Source organism: Aquarana catesbeiana, linkage group LG01 (genome assembly GCF_042186555.1).
Source record: "Aquarana catesbeiana isolate 2022-GZ linkage group LG01, ASM4218655v1, whole genome shotgun sequence".
Lineage (NCBI taxonomy): Eukaryota > Metazoa > Chordata > Amphibia > Anura > Ranidae > Aquarana > Aquarana catesbeiana.
The window spans coordinates 47,148,945-47,171,735 of NC_133324.1; the positions used below are offsets into that span (position 1 = coordinate 47,148,945).

Below are 22,791 nucleotides of genomic sequence, written 5' to 3' on the forward strand. Positions count from 1 at the left end.
CTAGTGCTAGAATTATTTCTCTTGCTATAATGTTCAAGGAGATGCCTCAGATACGTGGTGCAATCACGGTTTACATATGTGTGTGCGTCCTACCTATTTTTACACTGTCCCTTTAATTTTTTTATCACTTTTATTGCTATCACAAGAAATGTAAACATCCCTTGTGATAACAACAAAGCATGACAGGTTCTCTTTTTGGAGACGTCTTGGGTCTTTAAGACCCCAGATCTCTTCTCTACCCTTGAAAGCATCAGAAAAAAAAAAAAAACAATCTGATACTTTCCAAAAAAAAATGTTTACTTCCGCCCTTAACCGGAAGTGACGTCATGATGTCGCTTCTGGCCTTCTAGATCATAGAGTTGATCAGAGATGATCTTGGTCTGCCTTCACCTCTATGGACAGCCACGTAAACCACCGGATCATTTCCTGGGCTCGCGGTGAGACCGGTAAGCCCGAGAAACACCGGACAGCGGCTGAGGCAGAGAAGCCTTTTCATTTTTTCTGTCACCAAGGTTGGTGTTGTTGCATCCTCGGATGCTCCTTTTGGTCACAAAGTCCTATAGGTGGCAGTGTAGTTACCTTTGCCTTAGGGGGGAGCTTTCATTGTTATTTTTTCCCAGCCCTTGGTAGAAACTGCTTTGAGACATCCCAGTGGTTAAAGGTCTAAAGATCTCCACCATTTTCTTCAGTGATTAGAAGAGAATTTTTTTTAAATCAATGTAAAATCCTTTTTTTGTGTTTATTAAAGGTCAACCTTTGGTTGTTCCGTTTGTGACCAGCTGTGTTTCTTCTATTCATTTCTTTGTAACGGAGTTGCCTCAAGTTTGGCCACCAGCAGGGGTTGCCCCTAGGCCAGTGATGGCGAACCTTGGCACCCCAGATGTTTTGGAACTACATTTCCCATGATTCTCATGCACTCAGCAGTGTAGTTGAGCATCATGGGAATTGTAGTTCCAAAACATCTGGGGTGCCAAGGTTCTCCATCACTACCCTAGGCTCTGCTTTTGTTTTTTGTTCTTTGTGTCTTACTTTTGCAGGTGGCAGTATAACCCAATGGTCAAGATCTTAAGGTCTCCACTGTGTCCTTTTAGGGTGAGTACAAAAAATAAAAACATTTTCTGCACTGTCTCTCTGTGGCTGTTTTGATAAGTTTCCCTAATGTGATGCATACAGGAGGACCCCAATAATAATGTAGCACAAGATTGCCTTTATTTCAGAAGACTCCAGCACCACTTGCACACATACACTCAAGCAATCTTTATTGTGCAGTCACTGACGTATTGAACGCCTATGGCAAGCTCTTGGGAGTGGTTGGTAAGTGTCCTTCTATGAATTGTTTTTTTTTTTCTTTAATTCTCCCAAAAGCTACATTTATTCTCCAGTAAAATGCAGCTCACCCACACCGCTCTACATGTTGCAGCAATGATAGCGGACTGTCTGCTGTCCATGGTAAATACTTGACAGGAGAGCCGTCAGAAAATGGCTGCTGATAATACCAGGCGAGTCTAAGCTACTGCTGTCTCTTGGCGAATCCTTCGAATAGACAGATGAAACAAATATGGCGGAAAGGTCCGGGGTTCTGCCAGCTGGCAAAATGCAATTAGTGCAGCAGGCCACAGCCTGGGCTGGGAAAGGCACTGAGAGAGTTCTAGTTCATCCTCCGCTGCTACCTGCTCTGCTGGACCAAGAGCCTCCGGAACCAGTCACGAACGACACAGTCCACTCGCAGAACCAGTGCAATCCCACACACCATAAAAATGCTGCTGATTGTGAAGCCCAGAGCTTCAAACAGGAACCTGAGAGACAAGAAGTAGACAATAAATTAAAGGGATACTATAGACGTAATACTGAACAAGGGATACATTAAATGTAATACTGAACAAGGGATACATTAAATGTAATACTGAACAAGGGATACATTAAATGTAATACTGAACAAGGGATACTATAGGTGTAATATTAAACAAGGGATGCTCTATGCCCAATGCTCTATTATTTTTTACAATTTCACTTTTAAATATTTATTACAAATTTTCCTTTTTTTAAATTTCTTTTTATCAACCCTGTTGGGGAAGGGGGGCTTTGGTGAGCGATCGGGGGTCTAAACAGTCCCCTGACATCTCCCCTTTGAGACAGAGAAAGGGACTGAGGACACAGATTCCCCAGTCCCTTTCTCTGCAATCTCAGCTGCACTAAAGATGAATGGACAGGAGACCGCAGCTCCTGTTCATTTATAAACTGAAGGATCGTAAACACAATTTACAATGCTCAGTTATGAATGGACACTGACTCTGTGCATTGGGAAAAGGAAGGAGTCGGTAAATTACAGATTTATCAGCTCCTTCCTCCGCTCTGAGAGATCTGCGGCAGGGGGGACCGGAGGAGGACACGGATGGTGAGGGGAGCGGAGAAGGGCGCGGAGGAGGAGTGCAGGAGGACACGGAGGGGGAGCGGAGGGGGACACGGAGGGGGAGCGGAGGAGGACACGGAGGGGGAGCGGAGCAGGACACGGAGGGGGAGCGGAGGAGGACACGGAGGGGGAGCGGAGGAGGACACGGAGGGGGAGCGGAGGAGGACACGGAGGGGGAGCGGAGGAGGACACGGAGGGGGAGCGGAGGGGGAGCGGAGGAGGACAAGTGATACTATAGATGTAACAATGAAGAAAGGATACTATAGATGTAATACCGAAGAAAGGATACTATAGATGTAATACCAAAGAAAGGATACTATAGACCTAATACTGTACAAGGGATACTATAGACATAATACTGAACAAGGGATACTATAGACATAATACTGAACAAGGGATACTATAGACATAATACTGAACAAGGGATACTATAGACATAATACTGAACAAGGGATACTATAGACATAATACTGAACAAGGGATACTATAGACATAATACTGAACAAGGGATACTATAGACATAATACTGAACAAGGGATACTATAGACATAATACTGAACAAGGGATACTATAGACATAATACTGAACAAAGGATACTATAGACGTAATACTGAACAAAGGATACTATAGACATAATACTGAACAAGGTATACTATAGACGTAATACTGAACAAAGGATACTATAGACGTAATACTGAACAAAGGATACTATAGACGTAATACTGAACAAAGGATACTATAGACGTAATACTGAACTCCAGTCAAACAGCTAAACACACGAATAAAACAGCTAAACACACAGATAAAATACATATATGGGAAATGTTTTACCAGCCAAAAGATTTGCAGCTCTGTCCATTCAGCCCTGAGATTTACAAAGCTCAGCCACACAGCACAGCCCTATCTAGCAGGGGGAGAGACCAGATCTTTCTCTGCTGCAGTATTACTTGTAAAAGTTGAAGCAACAGACTAATCTAAGCTCATCTTTGCTCCCCCTTCTTTAAGCCTTCCCCTGCAGCACACCCGGCTCTTTGTGCTGCTTCTCCCTCCCTTCTCTGACCTCTGCTGTACAGGGACTGCAAGAGAGTGATAAAAGGTCAAAACCATATACCTAAATTACATTTAATGATGTATTAATGAATAAAGAGTGGCAGTAATTTGTTTTTGTTTTTTATATCTGCCTGGAGTTAAGCTTTAAAAAGCCCAACTCCAGCCCATACTTATTTCCATACATAGCATTTTTTTTAATGTAGAGTGGAAGGGTTAGGGACTATTACAGGTTTTTCCGTCTGCCTGTGTACTCATTGGGGAGGTTCCCTCTTCACTTCCTCTACTGCTGACACCTGGACCATAAACTGATGTTCCAGGGACATAAAAATACAAATGGAAGTAAACATTTCACAGATGTTCAAAAATTTCCCATTTTAATATGAATCCCAGAGTGTGGGGCCCGGTTTCATGCAGTGAATCCCTGAATGTGGAGCTTTGTTTCATGCATTCAATTCCTAAACATAGGAGTTGTTTAATGCAGTGAATCCCTGAGTGTGGAACCTTGTTTAATGCAGTGAATCCTTAATGTGGGGCCCTGTTTCATGCAGTGAATCCCTGATTATAGGGGTTGTTTCATGCAGTGAATCCCTGATTATAGGGGTTGTTTCATGCAGTGAATCCCTGATTATAGGGGTTGTTTCATGCAGTGAATCCCTGATTATAGGGGTTGTTTCATGCAGTGAATCCCTGAATGCGGGACCCTGTTTCATGCAGTGAATTCTTGACTGTGGGGTCCTGTTTCATGCAGTGAATCCCTGAATGCGGGACCCTGTTTTATGCAGTGAATCTTTGAATGTGGGGCCCTGTTTCATGCAGTGAATCCCTGAGCGTGGAGCCTTGTTTCATGCAGTGAATCCTTGAATGTGGGGCCCTGTTTCATGCAGTGAATCTCTGAATGTGGAACCCCGTTTCATGCAGTGAATCCCTGATTATAGGAGTTGTTTCATGCAGTGAATCCCTGAATGTGGAGCCCTGTTTAATGCAGTGAATCCCTGAATGTGGAATCTGTTTTATGCAGGGAATCCCTGAGCATAGGGGTCATGTGTCATCAGCCATACAAAAAGAATCCCCTTCACAAGTCTATATTCCAGCTTCTTTAGTTGGAAAAACATTCTAACTAGAAATTGGGACATCCCGCCTCCAGGGACAAAAAACTAGAACTAAGCTCCATCTTCCTGTCCCGTATTCATAGAAAGAGAAGATTGTTTTATGTGTGGTTAGGGACATTTATGTGGTCATTTTAGATAGAAGTAGCTTTAACCTACTTTGGAGCAAACACTTTCCACACCATAAGATGACGCCGAAGAATCATAGCCGCACAGACACAGGACAGGAGCTGTAAGGAAACAAAAAGCAAACACGAGTTGAAAAGAATGATTCTCAAACTGAATTACTGTTCTAAATCTTTGTAGTTGTGATAGGCAAAGCCTATGTTTGTCTGGCAGTGGGGTTACATCCTTTACATTACTTTACCAGCCCTATAAATGTCTACAGATTGGCTGGTATTAATAAAGCATGCCAATGTTAGACCAATAATCAATAGTAATCAATTGCTTTTGACTCAGTTTCCACAAATCCTGTTGCCATCAATTGTGGATTAAAGGTGACAACTGACCAAATATGGAAAAGGTTAACAATGCCACAACAAATAGTTTGTCGATAGATATTTGCACTCCCATGGTATTTGAGAGTGTGCATTCACATCAGGCTCAGTACCTGCATTCCCTGGATGAAGAGTGTGTGCGATAACACAGTAAGATGAGGCTTCGTGCCTGAACTCCCAGGATGAAGAGTGCCTGCAGACTCAGTACCTGCACTCCCTGGATGGAGAGCATATGTGGTCATAGTAACAATAGGCTCAGTACCTGCACTCCCTGGATGGAGAGCATATGTGGTCATAGCAGTGGCGGCTGGTGCTCAAAATTTTGGAGGGGCGCAAACAAACTGAAAAATCCTGAAAAAAACCCCCATCAATTGCAGCCTCACTGTGCCAAACGCAGCCACTGTGCCAATCAATTGCCATCACTGTACCATACGCAGCCACTGTGCCTATCAATTGCCGCCACTGTGCCATCAAACGCAGCCACTGTGCCAAACGCCGCCACTGTGCCCATCAAACGCAGCCACTGTGCCATATCAAATGCTGTCACTGTGCCCCATCAGATACAGCTAATGTGCCCATCTTATGCAGTCACTGTGCCCCATCAGATACAGCTAATGTGCCCATCTTATGCAGTCACTGTGCCCATCTTATGCAGCCACTGTGCCCTAGCAAATGCAGCCACTGTACCCCATCAAATGCAGCCACTGTGCCCCATCAAATGCAGCCACTGTGCCCCATCAAATGCAGCCACTGTGCCCCATCAAATGCAGCTTCACTGTGCCCCATCAAATGCAGCTTCACTGTGCCCCATCAAATGCAGCTTCACTGTGCCCCATCAAATGCTCCCACTGTGCCCCATCAAATGCTCCCACTGTGCCCCATCAAATGCTCCCACTGTGCCCCATCAAATGCTCCCACTGTGCCCCATCAAATGCTACCAGTGTGCCCCATCAAATGCTACCAGTGTGCCCCCCACCCCCTGTCTGTACTTAACCTGTCTCTGTGGCGGTGGGACAGCTCCTCAATGTCTTCTCTTGTCCTCTCTTCCCGTCCTCTGCTAAGATTGGAGGCCTGACATCCAATTACAGCTCCTGTCGTTTCAGCCAATCAGGTGACGGGTAACAGATCCGAGCACCGGAGAGGCAGTTTAGTGTTAGGAAAGCGAATATTCATTCGCTTTTCTAACACAGCTGAGTGACCTAAGAGCGCCCTGCACGGTGCTCGCAGGTCACCTATTTTGACGCCTATTAAAGCCTATGGCTCTAATCAGGTGCTTAAAAAAAACCCTGCAGCTGTAATTCAGACGCCCGGCACCCAAAAAGGGGCCAGGAGCCTGAATAGGGGGTGGCAGCGGCAGCCATAGAAAGATTCATGCAATGCATGAATCTATCTATTTGTGCTAGAGGGGGTGGCTGGAGAGAGGGGGCGGCACCCATGCACCCTTATGGATGCACCACCACTGGGTGATAGTAACAATAGGTTCAGTACCTACACTCCCTGGATTAAAAGTTTGTGCAGGCACAGTAACATTGGGCTCGGTACCTGCACTCCCTGGATGAAGAGTGTGTTCAGACACAGCAACAATGGGCTCAGGAAATGTACTCCCTGGATGAAGAAAGTGTATAATCGTATTAGCTGGCTCAGTACCTGCACTCCCGGATGAAAGGTGTGCTTAGGCACAGTAACACTGGGCTCTGTACCTGCACTCCCGGATGAAGAGTGTGTATGGTCACAGTATTAGCTGGCTCAGTACCTGCACTCCATGAATGAGTGGTTGTGGTCAAAATATTAGCTAGCTTACTACTTGCACTCCTGAACGAAGCGTGTGTGCAGACACAGTAACACTGGGCTCAGGACATGTACTCCCTGAATAATGAGTGATTGTGGTCATATGATTAGCTGTCTGAGTACCTGCACTCCTTGGATGAAGAGGTATTTGGTCCCCAGCTGAAGCAGAGCCACAGAGAAGCAGTCAGGATTCTCTCTCAGCCTCATCTCCATTAGAGGCATGTCCTCGTCCTCACTCTCCCCCTCTCGGGTCTCTCTTTTCCCTCTCTTCCTCCGCCCAGTGGGGGATTCACACAGGAACGGCCAGAGCAGCAGTAGGCAGGATCCGGCTTCCTCAGGGGAGAAGATATCATTTACATCAGACAATCTCCAAATATAGATTTTACAATGCAACTTAATGCCACACCCCTTAGACCACACCCACAACAAGCCACACCCATTATAATCTGCCTTTAATCTAGGAAAGTGAGCAGCCCTTCAAATATCCCAACCACACTTCTTTTTATCTCCATATATTGGAGAGAATAGTATACTCCATGTACTGTTCTGGGAGAAGAACTCCATGAACACATGATTAGGAAATCATGCTATAATTTGATTGGTTTGGTCCGCTCCTAATGTCTTTCAGTTATTGGCAAGTTATACGGTCCATATTCTATGGATTGCCTTGACCTTTCACCTCAACTCCCAGTAATTTTCTGTTCTGATTTGTTAGCACTGTTGTATTATTTCTGCAGATTAAAAAAATTTGCAATCATTGTTACCTGAGAAGAGGATGTTGGAGCAGAAGGTGTTGGCAGCAACCAGCAGTGCAGGGATGATGTTGTTTGTGTGTCCATCCTGAAAGCCCACAAAGGCCGAATTCCAGTGAATGGCAGGGAAAACTGGCTGGTGACCAGTGTAGTAGAAGCTCTGGGTGGCGGCGAGAGCCCACGCTATGACCGCGTACCACGGGACGCAAAACAAGTCTAAAGTAACGATAAAAATAGTATTTATACCACTCTAATCGTCTGAAGGTCAGTCAACTCTAGCCTGTTACCATATGTTATTGTCCTTTAATAGGAGGCCTGTTTATAAAGTAAAGCAAGTATATCATCATCTGAATTCTGTTATACATATATTGCAGCCTGGAGCCCATTCATAAAACGCAGGCCTCAGTATGGAACCTGCAGCCTGAAGCCCAATGCTACAGAGAGAACTCCAGCATTGGAAGTGAGGCTATTCACATGACTTTGACAGGTCATGTGACCTGGCTCTCCTCCTGGCTTGTTTTATCGTTTTAGCTTATTCATTTTAATTGCACACCTTTTGCTTTTAGAGTGTCAAACAAGCAGAAATGTGCTTCATGGATGTGCAGTGCCTCTCTAAAGCAGCCCAATGTCTGCAACGCTGCTTTACAAAATGGCCCACTCACACTAGCCGCACGCTAAAACAATCCATTTTAACGTGCACACTAGGGTCCGTTGTGTTCCGGCAGTGGGAAGGGGTTGCATAAATGGATGGTGACTTCGGGGGAGCACCAGTGCGTTGCAGAAAAATGCAGCATGTCTGCATTTTTCCACAACACACTGCAACAAACCTGAAGGCAGTGTTGCAATGTGAACAAGGTACATAGAAAACAACTGCGGTGACCAGCGTTGATCAAGTGCAGAAAAACGCAAGTCATGTAACACAGAGAGAATGGGGCAAAAAAAAATGAGTTAACCTGTGAAATGCCTTTCTGCATTAAGCTATAAAAAATGAGAAGGATATGGGATTATCTTGCTGAGAAAGTTGATGTCACCGACTTTGTGGGTCTGGATATAACTTTTATTTTCCAATTACAAAAATGGCCACAATTGCCCGGGAAGAAATGCATTGGAAACTGCTGCAGTTTGTTAATGGCTTAACTAGATTGCACACTCTGTCTACAGCAGGAGTCTCAAACTGGCGGCCCTTCAGCTTTTTTTGTGAAACTACAAGTCCCATCATGCCTCTGCCTGTGGAAGTCATGCTTGTAACAGTCAGCCTTGCAATGCCTCATTGGACTTGTAGTTCTGCAACAGCTGGAGGGCCGCCAGTTTGAGACCCCTGGTCTACAGCAAAAACAACCAAAAAACACAGGGATGGTGCAAGTAAATTTCAGCTTTGAAAACAAAAGTGTTTAATAAAAGTACTGAGTTATTTAGAAATGGCTTTATGAAAAAATAAAATCTCTTAAAACGAACCTGTTCTTTGCCCATTCAGGATAAGGTAACAGGTACACTTGATAGTCAAGCTGTTCTTTACTTCTGCAATGGCAGCTGGAGCCCGGTGACATACATAATACTTCCAGGTGTGCAGGAACACAACTCTCCCTGCTTCCTCCCGCAGTGAAGCATCAGCTCTTAACAGCCAATCAACAAATTGAGCTGTCAAGTGGGGGCGGGTCTTTAGCCCTGTACAAGCTCTGAGCAAGAGCATTGTCACAGGGCTTCAGTAGGCATCTGGAAAGCAAGTTTCAGCAATGAAGGATTTCTGTACCAAGCGAACTTGTAACCTAGACTTAAAGTGTTTACTAAAGCCAGTACTATGAAAATAATTCATCCGGCCCCCCCCCACAGGGCCCACAGCTTATAAATCTTCTTTTTACATTAAAATACTGCCACTATATACCCCTTTGGATGATCTGTATACCACGGTTACATGATAAACTGAACAGTCTTTCCAGTGCTGAGAGTTCAGGTAGGAGGAGATTTCCACTACAGCCCGTATACACGCCCACATGTGTGATGTCAATATCATGTGACCTGGCTGGCTCTGAGAACAAGTAAATGTTCTCTCCAGCATAAAAGACACAACTGAGCATGCGCAGGACGGCTACCCTGCCTGTGTTAGCTGGCCTTTCCCAGATAGACAGTGCAGGAGGGGGAGGATCTTTACATACAGATTAAAACAGCCTTTTTACACAATGTGGCGGATTAACCCCTTAAGTTCCACAGTGAGTATAACAAGCATGCTATGCTGCATATACAGACAGATTTTACTGTGTTGGGTTTAGTAACAGTTTAAAGAAGAACTCTGGGTGAAAAAAAATGTTCCCCATGCAGTCAGGCTGTGCAGGGATTGGTCTTACTCTAGAAGAAATCAGCGGATTAGGCGAGTATATCTTGGCTCTCCTCTCCCCTAGGCAAAAACAAGCAGTTAACCCGTGCGGTGCGGTCACTGCCCCACTGCATGGGGAAAAAAAAGTTTTAAGCAGAACTAAACTTAACTCTTCTCTTGCGGTCCGGGTCCCTCGCCAGCACCTTCTCCCCAGGTGACACTCTTTGGGCATCTCCATTGGTTGGCGCGGGATGACGTAACTCCTGCGCATACACAGGAATCAAACATCCCAGCACACAGCGTCTGATGTTCGCAATGCAAGCTGAACTGTTTACATGCCACTGAAGACTGGGAGCAGGCAGGTAGGTATAATTTATCTGGGAAGAGACATTACATGTCTTTTCTGAGATAATATCCTGCCTGCTCACTGTGTTTTCTAAATAAGCTTTCATTTCCTTTACAGGGTAGGTCCAGCCAAAACTTTCTTTTTTTTTTTTTTTAGCTCTGGATAACTGGGAAAGGATTAGAACACATGCCGGTTTTTTCTATCTGTGTCCCCATTATGAAAAATCACCGGCTCTATTTGTCCTGGTAACCATGATCACTGGAATAAAGAGTGATGAGCATAACCAAAATTTTTTGTTTTAGTTTAGGGTAAAATAGTAAAAACTTGAAGGAAGTTCTGGTTTTCTCTACCAAAAACATTTTTATGTTTGTCTTTGTTGATGTTGGAGATTGTTCCTCACTTCTTGTCTGGTAAAACAGTTTTTACTGGGGCTCTGTTGTCTCTAACAGAGCGGTGGATAGCAACATGATCACATGTGCAGCACCTTGGCAGTTGCAGATCAAACAGAAGCAGCTTCTTTGGCTGTAAGCCCCGTTCACACCGGTGCGACTTGTCATGCGATTTGACAGTTCCAAACTGCATGACAGGTCACACCCTATTGTCGGCAATGGAACTGTTCAAATCAGTGCGACTCCGTGGTGCCGCACCCATTTAAGAAAAAAATGGTTCCTGCACTATCTTTTGCAATTTCAGGTGCGACTTGTGTAGACATCTGACACTGACACAGATTTCAGGCAAGTTGCACCTGAAATCACACTGACCTGCGGCTTTGAAATCGTGCTACTTCAAGTGAAATACCACAATTTCAAAGTTGCATTCAGTGTTACCGGGGGCTAAAGGATAGGAGGGTTTAATTCTGCTTTAAGGCAGTCAGCAGATCGGCCTTTACAAACTCAGCAGTACCTAAAAAAGGAGAGCAACTGAGCATGTGCAGAGCAGGGTGAGACAGTGTATTACTGGATTTTAAAAAGTATAGGCACTTATTTTTACTGTGTAACATAGGTATACCTGCAAAAGGGGCCAGCCAGAAGTGATCTAGCAGGACTTAAAGGGGTTGTAAAGGCAGAAGGTTTTTTTATCTTAATGCATTCTATGCATTAAGATCAAAAGCCTTGTGTGTGCATCAGCCCCCCTAATGCCGCGTACACACGACCGGACTTAACGGCATACTTTGCCCGGCGGACTTTTCAACAGACTTTCCGAATGAACGGACTTGGCTACACACGATCAACCAAAGTCCGACAGCTAAACAAGGAAGTACATAGCCAGTAGCCAATAGCTGCCCTAGCGTCGGTTTTTGTCCGTCGGACTAGCATACAGACGAGTGGATTTTTCGACCAGACTCGAGTCCGTTGGATAGATTTGAAACATGTTTCAAATCTAAGTCTGTCAAACCTTTGAGAAAACAAATTCCGCTGGAGCCCACACACGATCGAATTGTCCGATGAAATCCGGTACGCCGGACCAAGTATGCCGTAAAGTCCGTACCTGAGGTCTCTTTCTGTCCAGCGCTGTACACGAGTGTCTCAGCCTTCCAAGGTTCTCCTTCCTGATTGGCTGAGACACAGCAGTGGCACCATTGGCTCCTGTTGCTGTCAAAGTCAGCTAGCCAATCAGGGGAGAGCGGGGGCGGGGCCCGGGTCAGGGCTCCATGTCTGAATGGACACAGGGAGCTGTGACTCGGGTCAGGTGCCCCCATAGCAAGCCGCTTGCTGTGAGGGCACTGAACAGGAAGAGGCCAGGATCGCAGAATAGGGAACCGAGAAGAGAAGGATTGGGGCTGCTCTGTGCAAAATGAACTGCACAGAGCAGGTAAGTACAACAACGAGACTTTACAATCACTTTAACTTTCTGACTAAAGTTCCACTTTAACTCACCGCTGTCATCAGGTGCCCAGTACAGGTTGGAGACATGTCCATGGATCTGGAGAATGACCAGTGCCTCTAATAATAGGAGGAGGAAGGCAGGGGTCATTCGTTCACTGTGCAGCATTATAAGCACAAGGGTGAGCAGAGACAGAATAATGACCATTGCGGCAGAGTATACACTGCCTAGTCCGTAGGCCTCCAGTGCTGCTCCTTTCTTTCCTTCCTCTCCCTCTCTGCTATGCTGGAGCCGGTTCTTTAGTGTGCGTTGCATCTTCCTGTAGATCTGTGGGATGACATGCTGGAGCTCTGCCTGCGATCCTGGCACACCACCAAAAGTGGTCACTGTGTTGTCCGCACTGGAGTCCTGGTTCTGCTTCATATAAACTGTCATTGGTTTCCACAGGGTGAGCAAAATGCCCATTCCGGCAAAGACATATATGGCCCTGGGGAAGGCCACCAGGGCTAGGTGTGTGAGCTCCCGCAGCCTGGCAAAGGTGTCCTCTGTGCCAGAGCTAAGGGCCCAGAAGCAGGAAATCCCTAGTGCTATAAGCGGGAACCCCCATCGGACATACAGGACCAGTGGGGAGGAGCTGTTCAAGTTTCCATAGTGCTGCAGCCACTTTCTGATGAGGTAGATAATGACCCCCAGGCACAAGACACAACAGATATAAGAGAAGTTCTTTAGTTCTGGATCCTGCACGCTGGACAGCGGAGTCAGAAAAGCAGATGGATGACATTCTGGCGTCTCTTCCCGGCAGTTATGAAAGAAGCTTGAGAGGCGAATGCACAGCCCCAAGGCTGCAAGTAACAATAACAACCGGGATCCATCCTTCTTATAGCCTGGTGTAAGTGAGGGCTTCAGAGATTCACTTCCTAGCGGGGTAAAGGTTGGGAGGGTCAGTCTGCCATCCCAGTGTAGCTTGGCCACTGTCACCAAGAGCAATGACGCAAGAAAAAACTGAGCTGCCTTTCCCTCCGCCACTACAAAACTGTCCGAAAACAGAGTACAGCAGCGGAAAAAGAGCACAATGCAGGACCCTGACACTAAGAGAGAGGTAGGCCGGGACCACCATCTCTTTTGTGCATACTTCCTTAACCTGAAAATGTAAAGGAAACTGAGCTGAGAGACGATAGTGACTAAAGCACAAAGAGATACTAAATCCATATCTACAAATGACATCCATGTGCCCAGGCCGAGTACAACAGTCAGCAACAGTGAGATAAACACCGGATACCCCAGCAGACTCCTGTAAGACACCTTCATAGACAATCCAGCTTCAGCAACTATGTAAGAAACGACGCATGACATAAAGAGGATGAGGCTTCCGAAGATCATGCGAAGCGGGTGGAAGCGGGCCCAGGACTCCATACACACATGGCGGGCCTGGCTGAGGTAGACTTGCATTTTCTGTACCAGCTGGGTCAGTCGCTCTTCCATCTCTGCCTCCGACAACGCATTCTGGTCCCACTCTGACATCAGCTGCTTGTATTCTGCCATGGAGGAGGAGGAAAGATCATGGAGGAGCCTCAACTTATCAGCAGAAAGGTCCCCTGCAGCCTGGGAGTAGGAGGAGAGATAACGGGCTACCTGTGAGAGAGAACACATAGTAATTGTGAGAGTCCTCAGCACAAAAAGGTAGCTGCAAACTAAAGCAGGTACAGCGATAACACAACAAAAAGGCGAACACAGTATAAAACCCACTGTGATTTGTAATACAGCATCACCCAACCACTTCAATACCGGGCACTTTCACCCCCTTCCTGCCCAGGCCAATTAGGCCACAAATAGAGCTTTCTTTTAGTGGTATTTAATCACCACAGGGTTTTATTTTTTTACTAAATAAACGACAAAAGACTGAAAATTGTTGGGGAAAGAATGTGTTTTTTCTTAATTTCTGTTATAAAATTTTGCAAATAAGCAATCTTTCTTCATAAATTTATCCCAAAATATATTTCGTTAGATTTCTTTGGTGAAAATAACCCAAATCAGTGTATATTATTTAGTCTGCAGGAAAATTACATAGACCACAAACTATGTGATATATCTGAAAATTTATCAATCATGATGTACTGACAGTCACTCTCATTTCTTGAGGCCAAAAAATGCGAGGACAGTACAGATACCCCCCAAATGACCCTTTTTGGAAAGTAGACATTCCAAAGTATTTGAAGTTGTAATTATTTGTCATAATTTTTTGGAAAATTAAGAAATTAAAAAATATATGATCATAGTAACACTGTACTACTCTGGCGAAGTGATCAGCATTTTTTTTTTTTACGCATTACAGTGGAACCTTGAATTACGAGCATAATCCGTTCCAGAAGAATGATTGTAATCAAAAGCACTCGCATATCAAAGTGAGTTTCCCCATAGAAGTCAATGGAAACGAAGATAATTAGTTCCGCATTTACTTCTATTACATGCAATACCGCATGTGGCCAGAGGTGGGGGGCGCTGGAGAGCCTCAGAAATACTCGGGGACAGCTCGGCATGAACTTGGAAAGCCTCAGGAAGGGAGTATTTCCGAGTGATCCCGAGTATTTCCGAACGGCTCCGAACCGTTCCCGGTGTCTCCGATGCCCCCGCACCTCTGGCCAAATGCGGTATTGCACACCCCATTAGTTTGAATTCTGCTAGTTTTGCGAGTCAACACTCGCAAACTGAGTCAGAATAAGTTGCCGTCTTTTAACCGCGCTACTCGTAAACCAAGGTTCCACTGTATTTTACATTGCTATAAGCAACCATTTTACTGAATGAAACTGATTCATTCAGTTTGTTTTGTTTTGATTAGCTGTGATTGGTGAACGCTAATCACATGGTGCAGGTGGACTGCGATTAGCCATGTTTGTACCATGTGATCAAATTGACCAATCACAGCTAGCAACACAACTGTACATAATGGATGGCATAAAAGGAAGCCATCCATTGTGTACAACTGTCATGGGACCTGCTGCAATTGGTCATGGCGGTCACAGGGTACCGGCAGCGAGCCAGTACACTGATCAGTCATCGGCTGTGGACACAGACAGTGACAGATTATGCCACTGCACGGCCCCATGATCGGCGTTTCCTGACAGGATGTCATATGACGTCTGGTCAGGATGGGAAAGCACCTGCTCGGCCGTCAATTGGCTATAGCCTGGGCAGTATATGGTTGAATTGTTTTTGCAACGTAATTCTTAGTTTTTAAATCAGAATGACAGTAGATCACTTTTAGATACACTGCAAACATACAACATTTTGGCATTGTATAGATGAAAACATACTGGGGTTGATTTCAGTGGCGGCTGGTGTTTTTTTTTTTTTTTTGGGGGGGCAGCAAACAACCACGCCCCCCCCCCCCGGGCGGCCGGCGGCACAGCAGCGGCTAATTGGCTGAGACACAAAGCGGGTGCCATTGGCTCCCATAGCTGTCAATCAAAGCCAGTGAGCCAATGAAGAGAGAGAGGGGGCGGGGCCAAGCCGCGGTTCCATGTCTGAATGGACACACAGAGCAGCGGCTCAGGTGCCCCCATAGCAGGCTGCTTGCTGTGGGGGCACGCGACAGGAGGAAGGGGCCAAGAGCGCTGGTGAGGGACCCGAGTAGAGAAGGATCGGGGTTGATCTGTGCAAAACCATTACACAGAGCAGGTAAGTATGACAAGTTTGTTATTTTTAAACAAAAAAAACAAGACTTTAGTATCACTTTAACACGTGATTTAATTTTACGACAAATTAAGCTTACCTTCGTTTTTTTATGCCATTTGGGGCAACGGGATTGAACAAAGATTGCTCCTGTCAAAGCCCATACACAGCCATACACAGAGATTTAGCAACTCTAGTACCCTTTTTAAGGCTGTTTTTTTTTTTTTGACAGCTGTGAGTGAGCAGAGAATGCTCTGCACTTGTTACATGAATGAATTGTGGAAATGCTGGATTAAGATCGTGAGGGAGGGTTGAATCAAGATCGTGTTTTTTATAACGATTAATTGTGCAGCTGATGCTTTTTAATTGATATGAATGGGACCGTCTGCACAGGGATGCAGGAAATACCTGTGCATCTCTGTACGGGCATACGCTTAGAGTGAAACTAAACCCTCATCTTTATCAGCTAAGGAAGCTGCCATATAAGCCTCTGTTTGATCTACAGTTGCCATAGTGCTGCCCATGTGAACAGTTTGACAGTTGAGAGCACAAGCAGATGTGATATGTAGCATCCCGGCATGCTAGGAATGTAACTGTTTTTTGAAACTGTAAAATCAATGGGCTTAGTTCCACTCTAGGGCTCATTCACACCATACGTGCATGAAAACTGATGGGAAAACCGCGCAGATTTCACTTGCAGAGACATCAATTTTCATGTGTGTCAGTTATGTGCCCTATTCACACAAATATTGATTTCAGGTCAGTTTATGTTGCAGATTCCTGCGCAGAAAAAATCCGCACATTATTGTGTGAACAGGGCACATAGAGAAACATTGTTTTTTTGAGCCCTTGCAGAACACGTGCAGAAAAACTGACGTCTCTGCATCATGAAGTGAATAAGGCCTTAAACCTCAGACATAAAATATGAACAAAGCATATCCCTGTATAGTGAGTTTTTGTCTCAATTTAGAACACTAAGTGTCATTTCTGTCTGCTGCCTTCTTCCTCTGCTATCAGCATGAATCACTTCTGACAAGTTTTCCTGACACCAAGAGAAAAATGGTGACAGGGCAGGGACCTCCAGAAGATTGACAGCCTCAGCTCTGTTCCTGTGTGAAGTGGGGTGTGTGGTGTCCCTTCCCTCCAATCAGCTCTCAGATCTCTCCTCACTTAGCTCTCCTTGACTGCTGAGCTCTAAGGAAGAAGGGATGTTCCCTTCGAAACGCCTCAGATAGCAGTGATCTCTGTGAGTTCCTCTGTGACCTCTGGAGAGCTCCGCTCATCCTAGACTGCATGCTGCTAGTCAATGACTATTTACACTGCGAGACCTTCTATAACTGCTTGTGAGTAGTTTCTTTTTATTATTGTTTTTAATAAATTCACATCCAAAAAATAATGCACATAGCTGGTGCGCCCTTTCTTTTTTATCGTTGACTATTAGGATTCCCCATCCTTGAGGGCAGCCAGGCCTGTGTCTTTATACTACTTGTCTGGTTATCCACTTGTGCGCAGGAGCATTTTTTCTCTGCTATCAACTCTCCTCACTTAGCCCTACAGAGTGCAACTTCAGCTCTCTGCCCCCTTTTTTCTGAACTCTCAGACAAGCTTATAAATTCAGTACTTTGAACGGATGTGGAAAAGAGAAGACTGCAGATAAACAGGTACAACCTATGTAGGAAGATTTATTTCATCCCTGTGTATCACCTAAGGCCAGGTATATATAAGACTTTACAACCACTTAAAGTGTGCCCGTGTGAACGTGGTCTAAAAGTCTGCTTTAATTATTAGTTTAATAATTAGTAAGCATTGTTAGCTTTTAGAATTCCTGCTTCTAAAATAGATTCCAGAGACAAGTACTGAATGCAGTTACCATAGTACCGAGTATTCCACTAAAATGTAGTGCCACTCCCTACCTACGACCTATCACGAATGTTGCCGTGAGACTTATATCTTCTACATTCTGTGCTCTTCATCTGTGCCCTTCACTGACGGTTTCTTTATCACTTTCTCATCAGTCTGTGAATTAAATTCAAGTTACTAAGCTTTACTTTCTAAACACTCAAAAAAAACGTACCTCCTTTCTGATGTCCTACTAAAATATTGGTCAAAATGGTCCGCTTCGCTTTTCCACGGTCTATCTTATGTCCTCCTCAATCATAGCCTCATCCTGTGCATGACTACATGATATCTACTGCTCATCCTACCAGACTTTCACCTACACTAAAAATATCTCATTCCTCTTTCTATCTACTCTGACCATTTACCAAACGATCAAGTAATTCCGATCAAATGCACCACCTGTCACCTTTACCTATATAGTGCCCAGTGCTCCCCAACTCTTACATTATACAAATCATTCACAAGTTCCTTTTTAGGTTTGCCTGGAGATAGCCATTTGCACCCCCTACCCTGTTTCCCCGAAAATAAGACCTAGCGTGGTTGTCGGTGATGGGTGCAATATAAGCCCTACCCCCCAAATAAGCCCTACCCTGTTTCCCCTGAAAATAAGACCTGCAAGGGCTTATATTGCAGCCATCACCGACAATCACGCTAGGTCTTATTTTCGGGGAAACAGGGTACTATGCGCAATATGCTGGTGCTTTACAAAGAATAATAATAATTACAGCTTAAAATGTACAGACCTGCTGTGTGTTAATCTGATAAGCACTTGTCTTTGTAAGGAGTGCTGATATGTCATCCCCATCTTCCGACCACCAGAAGAGGTCGCTGATCAAGGCTCCCAGGTTACTGTATGGGATGGGGATCCCAAGCAGAAGCGCCAAGCTTGGGACCAAATTCACCTGGGGGACAGCTTCGGGGTCCTACAACAAAACAACAGTCAGATAAACAGCAGGCAGCTGAAAGTGGAAACTAAACTACAGCCTGAAATGATGCAAGGGGAAACAACGGAGATATTTAATGTTCCTATATGTATTCTTATTTGAACAGGTATGTGAAAAAGTAAATATACCCCAAAGGAAATGGTTGACTCCACATATTTCGATAGGCAAACATTAGATGTTCATTTAAATGGCACAGTGGTGTAGTGGTTCGGGCAGCACAGTGGTGTAGTGGTTAGCACTTTCACCTAGCAGCAAAAAGGGTCGCTGGTTCGAATCCCAACCACGACACCATCTGCCTGGAGTTTGCATGTTCTCCCTGTGCCTGCGTGGGTTTCCTCCCACACTCTAAAGACATGCTGGTAGGTTAATAAGATCCTGTCTAAATTGGCCCTAGTTTATGTATGAATGTGTGTTAGGGACCTTAGGTTGTAAGCTCCTTGAGGGTAGGGACTGAATTGAATGTACAATATATATGTAAAGGGTGCGTAAATTGACGGCGCTATAAGTACCTGAAATAAATAAATGGGGCCTAAAGATACAGTGAGGGGAAAAAAGCATTTGATCCCCTGCTGGTTTTGTACATTTGCCCACTGACAAAGAAATGATCAGTCTATAATTTTAATAGTAGGTTAATTTTAACAGAGAGAGACAGAATAACAACAAAAATATCCAGAAAAACGCATTTCAAAAAAGTTATAAATTGATTTGCATTTTAATGAGTGAAATAAGTATTTGATCCCCTATCAATCAGCAAGATTTCTGGCTCCCAGGTGTCTTCTATACAAGTAACGAGCTGAGATTAGGAGCATTCACTTAAAGGGAGTGCTCCTAATCTCAGCTTGTTACCTGTATAAAAGACACCTGTCCACAGAAGCATTCAATCAGATTCCAATCTCTCCACCATGGCCAAGACCAAAGAGCTGCCCAAGGATGTCAGGGACAAGATTGTAGATCTACACAAGGCTGGAATGGACTACAAGACCATCGCCAGGCAGCTTGGTGAGAAGGTGACAACAGTTGATGTGATTATTCGCAAATGGAAGAAACACAAAATAACTATCAATCTCCCTCGGTCTGGGGCTCCATGCAAGATCTCACCATCTTGTCAATGGTCTCAAGGCAGCTGGAACCATAGACACCAAGAAAACAATTGGTAACACACTACTCATATAGTTACTTAGTTACATAGTAGGTGAGGTTGAAAAAAGACACAAGTCCATCAAGTCCAACCTATGTGTGTGATTATGTATCAGTATTATATTGTATATCCCTGTATATTGCGATCATTCAGGTGATTATCTAATAGTTTCTTGAAGCTATCAATGCTCCCCGCTGAGACCACCGCCTGTGGAAGGGAATTCCACATCCTTGCTGCTCTTACAGTAAAGAACCCTCTACGTAGTTTAAGGTTAAACCTCTTTTCTTCTAATTGTAATGAGTGGCCACGAGTCTTATTAAACTCTCTTCTGCGAAAAAGTTTTATCCCTATTGTGGGGTCACCAGTACAGTATTTGTAAATTGAAATCATCTCCCCTCTCAAGCGTCTCTTCTCCAGAGAGAATAAGTTCAGTGCTCGCAACCTTTCCTCATAACTAAGATCCTCCAGACCCTTTATTAGCTTTGTTGCCCTTCTTTGTACTCGCTCCATTTCCAGTACATCCTTCCTGAGGACTGGTGCCCAGAACTGGACAGCATACTCCAGGTGCGGGCGGACCAGAGTCTTGTAGAGTGGGAGAATTATCGTTTTATCTCTGCAGTTGATCCCCCTTTTAATGCATGCCAATATTCTGTTTGCTTTATTAGCAGCAGCTTGCTGAGCCTATCATCCACTAGGACCCCCAGGTCCTTTTCCATCCTAGATTCCCCCAGAGGTTCTCCCCCCAGTGTATAGATTGCATTCATATTTTTGCCACCCAAATGCATTATTTTACATTTTTCTACATTGAACCTCATTTGCCATGTAGTCGCCCACCCCATTAATTTGTTCAGGTCTTTTTGCAAGATTTCCACATCCTGCGGAGAAGTTATTGCCCTGCTTAGCTTAGTATCGTCTGCAAATACAGAGATTGAACTGTTTATCCCATCCTCCAGGTCGTTTATGAACAAATTAAATAGGATTGGTCCCAGCACAGAACCCTGGGGAACCCCACTACCCACCCCTGACCATTCTGAGTACTCCCCATTTATCACCACCCTCTGAACACGCCCTTGTAGCCAGTTTTCAGTCCATGTACTCACCCTATGGTCCATGCCAACGCACCTTATTTTGTACAGTAAACGTTTATGGGGAACTGTGTCAAATGCTTTAGCAAAATCCAGATACACCACGTCTACGGGCCATCCTTTATCTAGATGGCAACTCACCTCCTCATAGAAGGTTAATAGATTGGTTTGGCAAGAACGATTCTTCATGAATCCATGCTGATTACTGCTAATGATATCATTCTTATTACTAAAATCTTGTATATAGTCCCTTATCATCCCCTCCAAGAGTTTACATACTATTGATGTTAGGCTAACTGGTCTGTAATTCCCAGGGATGTTTTTTGGGCCCTTTTTAAATATTGGTGCTACATTGGCTTTTCTCCAATCAGCTGGTACCATTCCAGTCAATAGACTGTCTGTAAAAATTAGGAACAACGGTCTGGCAATCACCTGACTGAGTTCCCTAAGTACCCTCGGATGCAAGCCATCTGGTCCCGGTGATTTATTAATGTTAAGTTTCTCAAGTCTAATTTTAATTCCGTCCTCTGTTAACCATGGAGGTGCTTCCTGTGTTGTGTCATGAGGATAAACACTGCAGTTTTGGTTACTGAAGCCCCCCGATTCACTCGTGAAGACTGAGGAGAAGAATAAATTCAATACCTTTGCCATCTCCCCATCCTTTGTAACCAGATGTCCTTCCTCATTCTTTATGGGGCCAATATGGTCTGTCCTCCCTTTTTTACTGTTTACATACTTAAAGAATTTCTTGGGACTTTTTTTGCTCTCCTCCGCTATGTGTCTTTCATGTTCTATCTTAGCCAACCTAACTGCACCCTTACATTTCTTATTGCATTCTTTATAAATTCTGAATGCTGTGGATGATCCCTCAACCTTGTATTTTTTGAAGGCCTTCTCCTTTGCTTTTATATGCATTTTTACATTGGAGTTAAGCCATCCAGGATGTTTGTTCGCTCTTTTAAATTTATTACCCAATGGGATACATTGGCTAATGCCCTTATTTAATATGCTCTTAAAGCAAACCCATCTCTCCTCCGTATTCTTTGTTCCTAATATTTTATCCCAATTTATGCCTTTTAGCAAGGTTTGTAGTTTAGGGAAGTTGGCTCTTTTGAAATTCAGTGTCTTTGTGTTCCCTTCATGTCTCCTATTTGTGTGATTTATACTGAAACTAATTGACCTGTGATCGCTGTTACCTAAATTGCCTCGTATTTCCACATCTGTTATCAGGTCTGTATTGTTGGTAATCAGTAGATCTAGTAATGTTTTATTTCTAGTTGGTGCGTCTACCATCTGACCCATAAAATTGTCCTGCAAGACACTAAAGAACTGGTGAGCTTTAAATGAATGCGCGGTTCCCTCCGCCCAGTCTATGTCTGGATAATTAAAATCCCCCATTATGATATCACTTCCCATCCTTGCTGCTAATCCAATTTGTGATAGGAGATCTGTCTCCACTTCCTCCCTCAGGTTAGGGGGCCTATAGCATACTCCCAGTATTATTTTCCCCTTAGCTTCATCCCTTTGGAGCTCTACCCATAAAGATTCCACCTCCTCCCTAGCCCCCTCAGTGATGTCATCTCTCACATTCACTTGTACATTATTCTTGATATATAGGCATACCCCTCCCCCTTTTTTACCCTCTCTGTCCTTGCGGTATAGGGTATACCCTTGAATGTTTGCCAGCAAATCATGAGAGCTGTTGAACCAGGTCTCTGAGAGCTGTTGAACCAGGTCTCTGACACTACTCCGTGAAGGACTGAAATCTTGCAGCATCCGCAAGGTCCCCCTCAAGAAAACACATATACAGGCCCGTCTAAAGTTTGCTAATGAACATCTGAATGATTCAGAGGAGAACTGGGTGAAAGTGTCTGACCATAGTCAGATGAGAGCAAAATCAAGCTCTTTGGCATCAACTCAACTGGCCGTGTTTGGAGGAGGAGGAAAGCTGCCTATGACCCCAAGAATACAA

At 44.5% G+C, this 22,791-nt stretch overlaps 1 protein-coding gene across 2 annotated transcripts in view; it reads right to left on the reverse strand.

Annotated features, from left to right (window-relative positions):
- Positions 1–1,187: 1,187 nt before the first annotated feature.
- PIGO (phosphatidylinositol glycan anchor biosynthesis class O) overlaps positions 1,188–22,791 on the reverse strand; it is a 45,843-nt gene continuing 24,239 nt past the window's right edge. Inside the window, exons 6-11 of one of the 2 annotated variants that reach the window (XM_073618197.1) lie at positions 18,396–18,575; positions 12,138–13,716; positions 7,616–7,819; positions 6,975–7,180; positions 4,726–4,796; positions 1,188–1,796 (exon numbers count right to left, since the gene is read on the reverse strand). In XM_073618197.1, coding sequence (XP_073474298.1) covers positions 1,667–1,796; positions 4,726–4,796; positions 6,975–7,180; positions 7,616–7,819; positions 12,138–13,716; positions 18,396–18,575 — 2,370 coding nt within the window. In that variant the 3' untranslated portion in view covers positions 1,188–1,666. Of the gene's footprint in view, positions 1,797–4,725; positions 4,797–6,974; positions 7,185–7,615; positions 7,820–12,137; positions 13,717–18,395; positions 18,576–22,791 lie in introns of those variants that run through there. The other variant, XM_073618202.1, reaches the window with a different exon arrangement.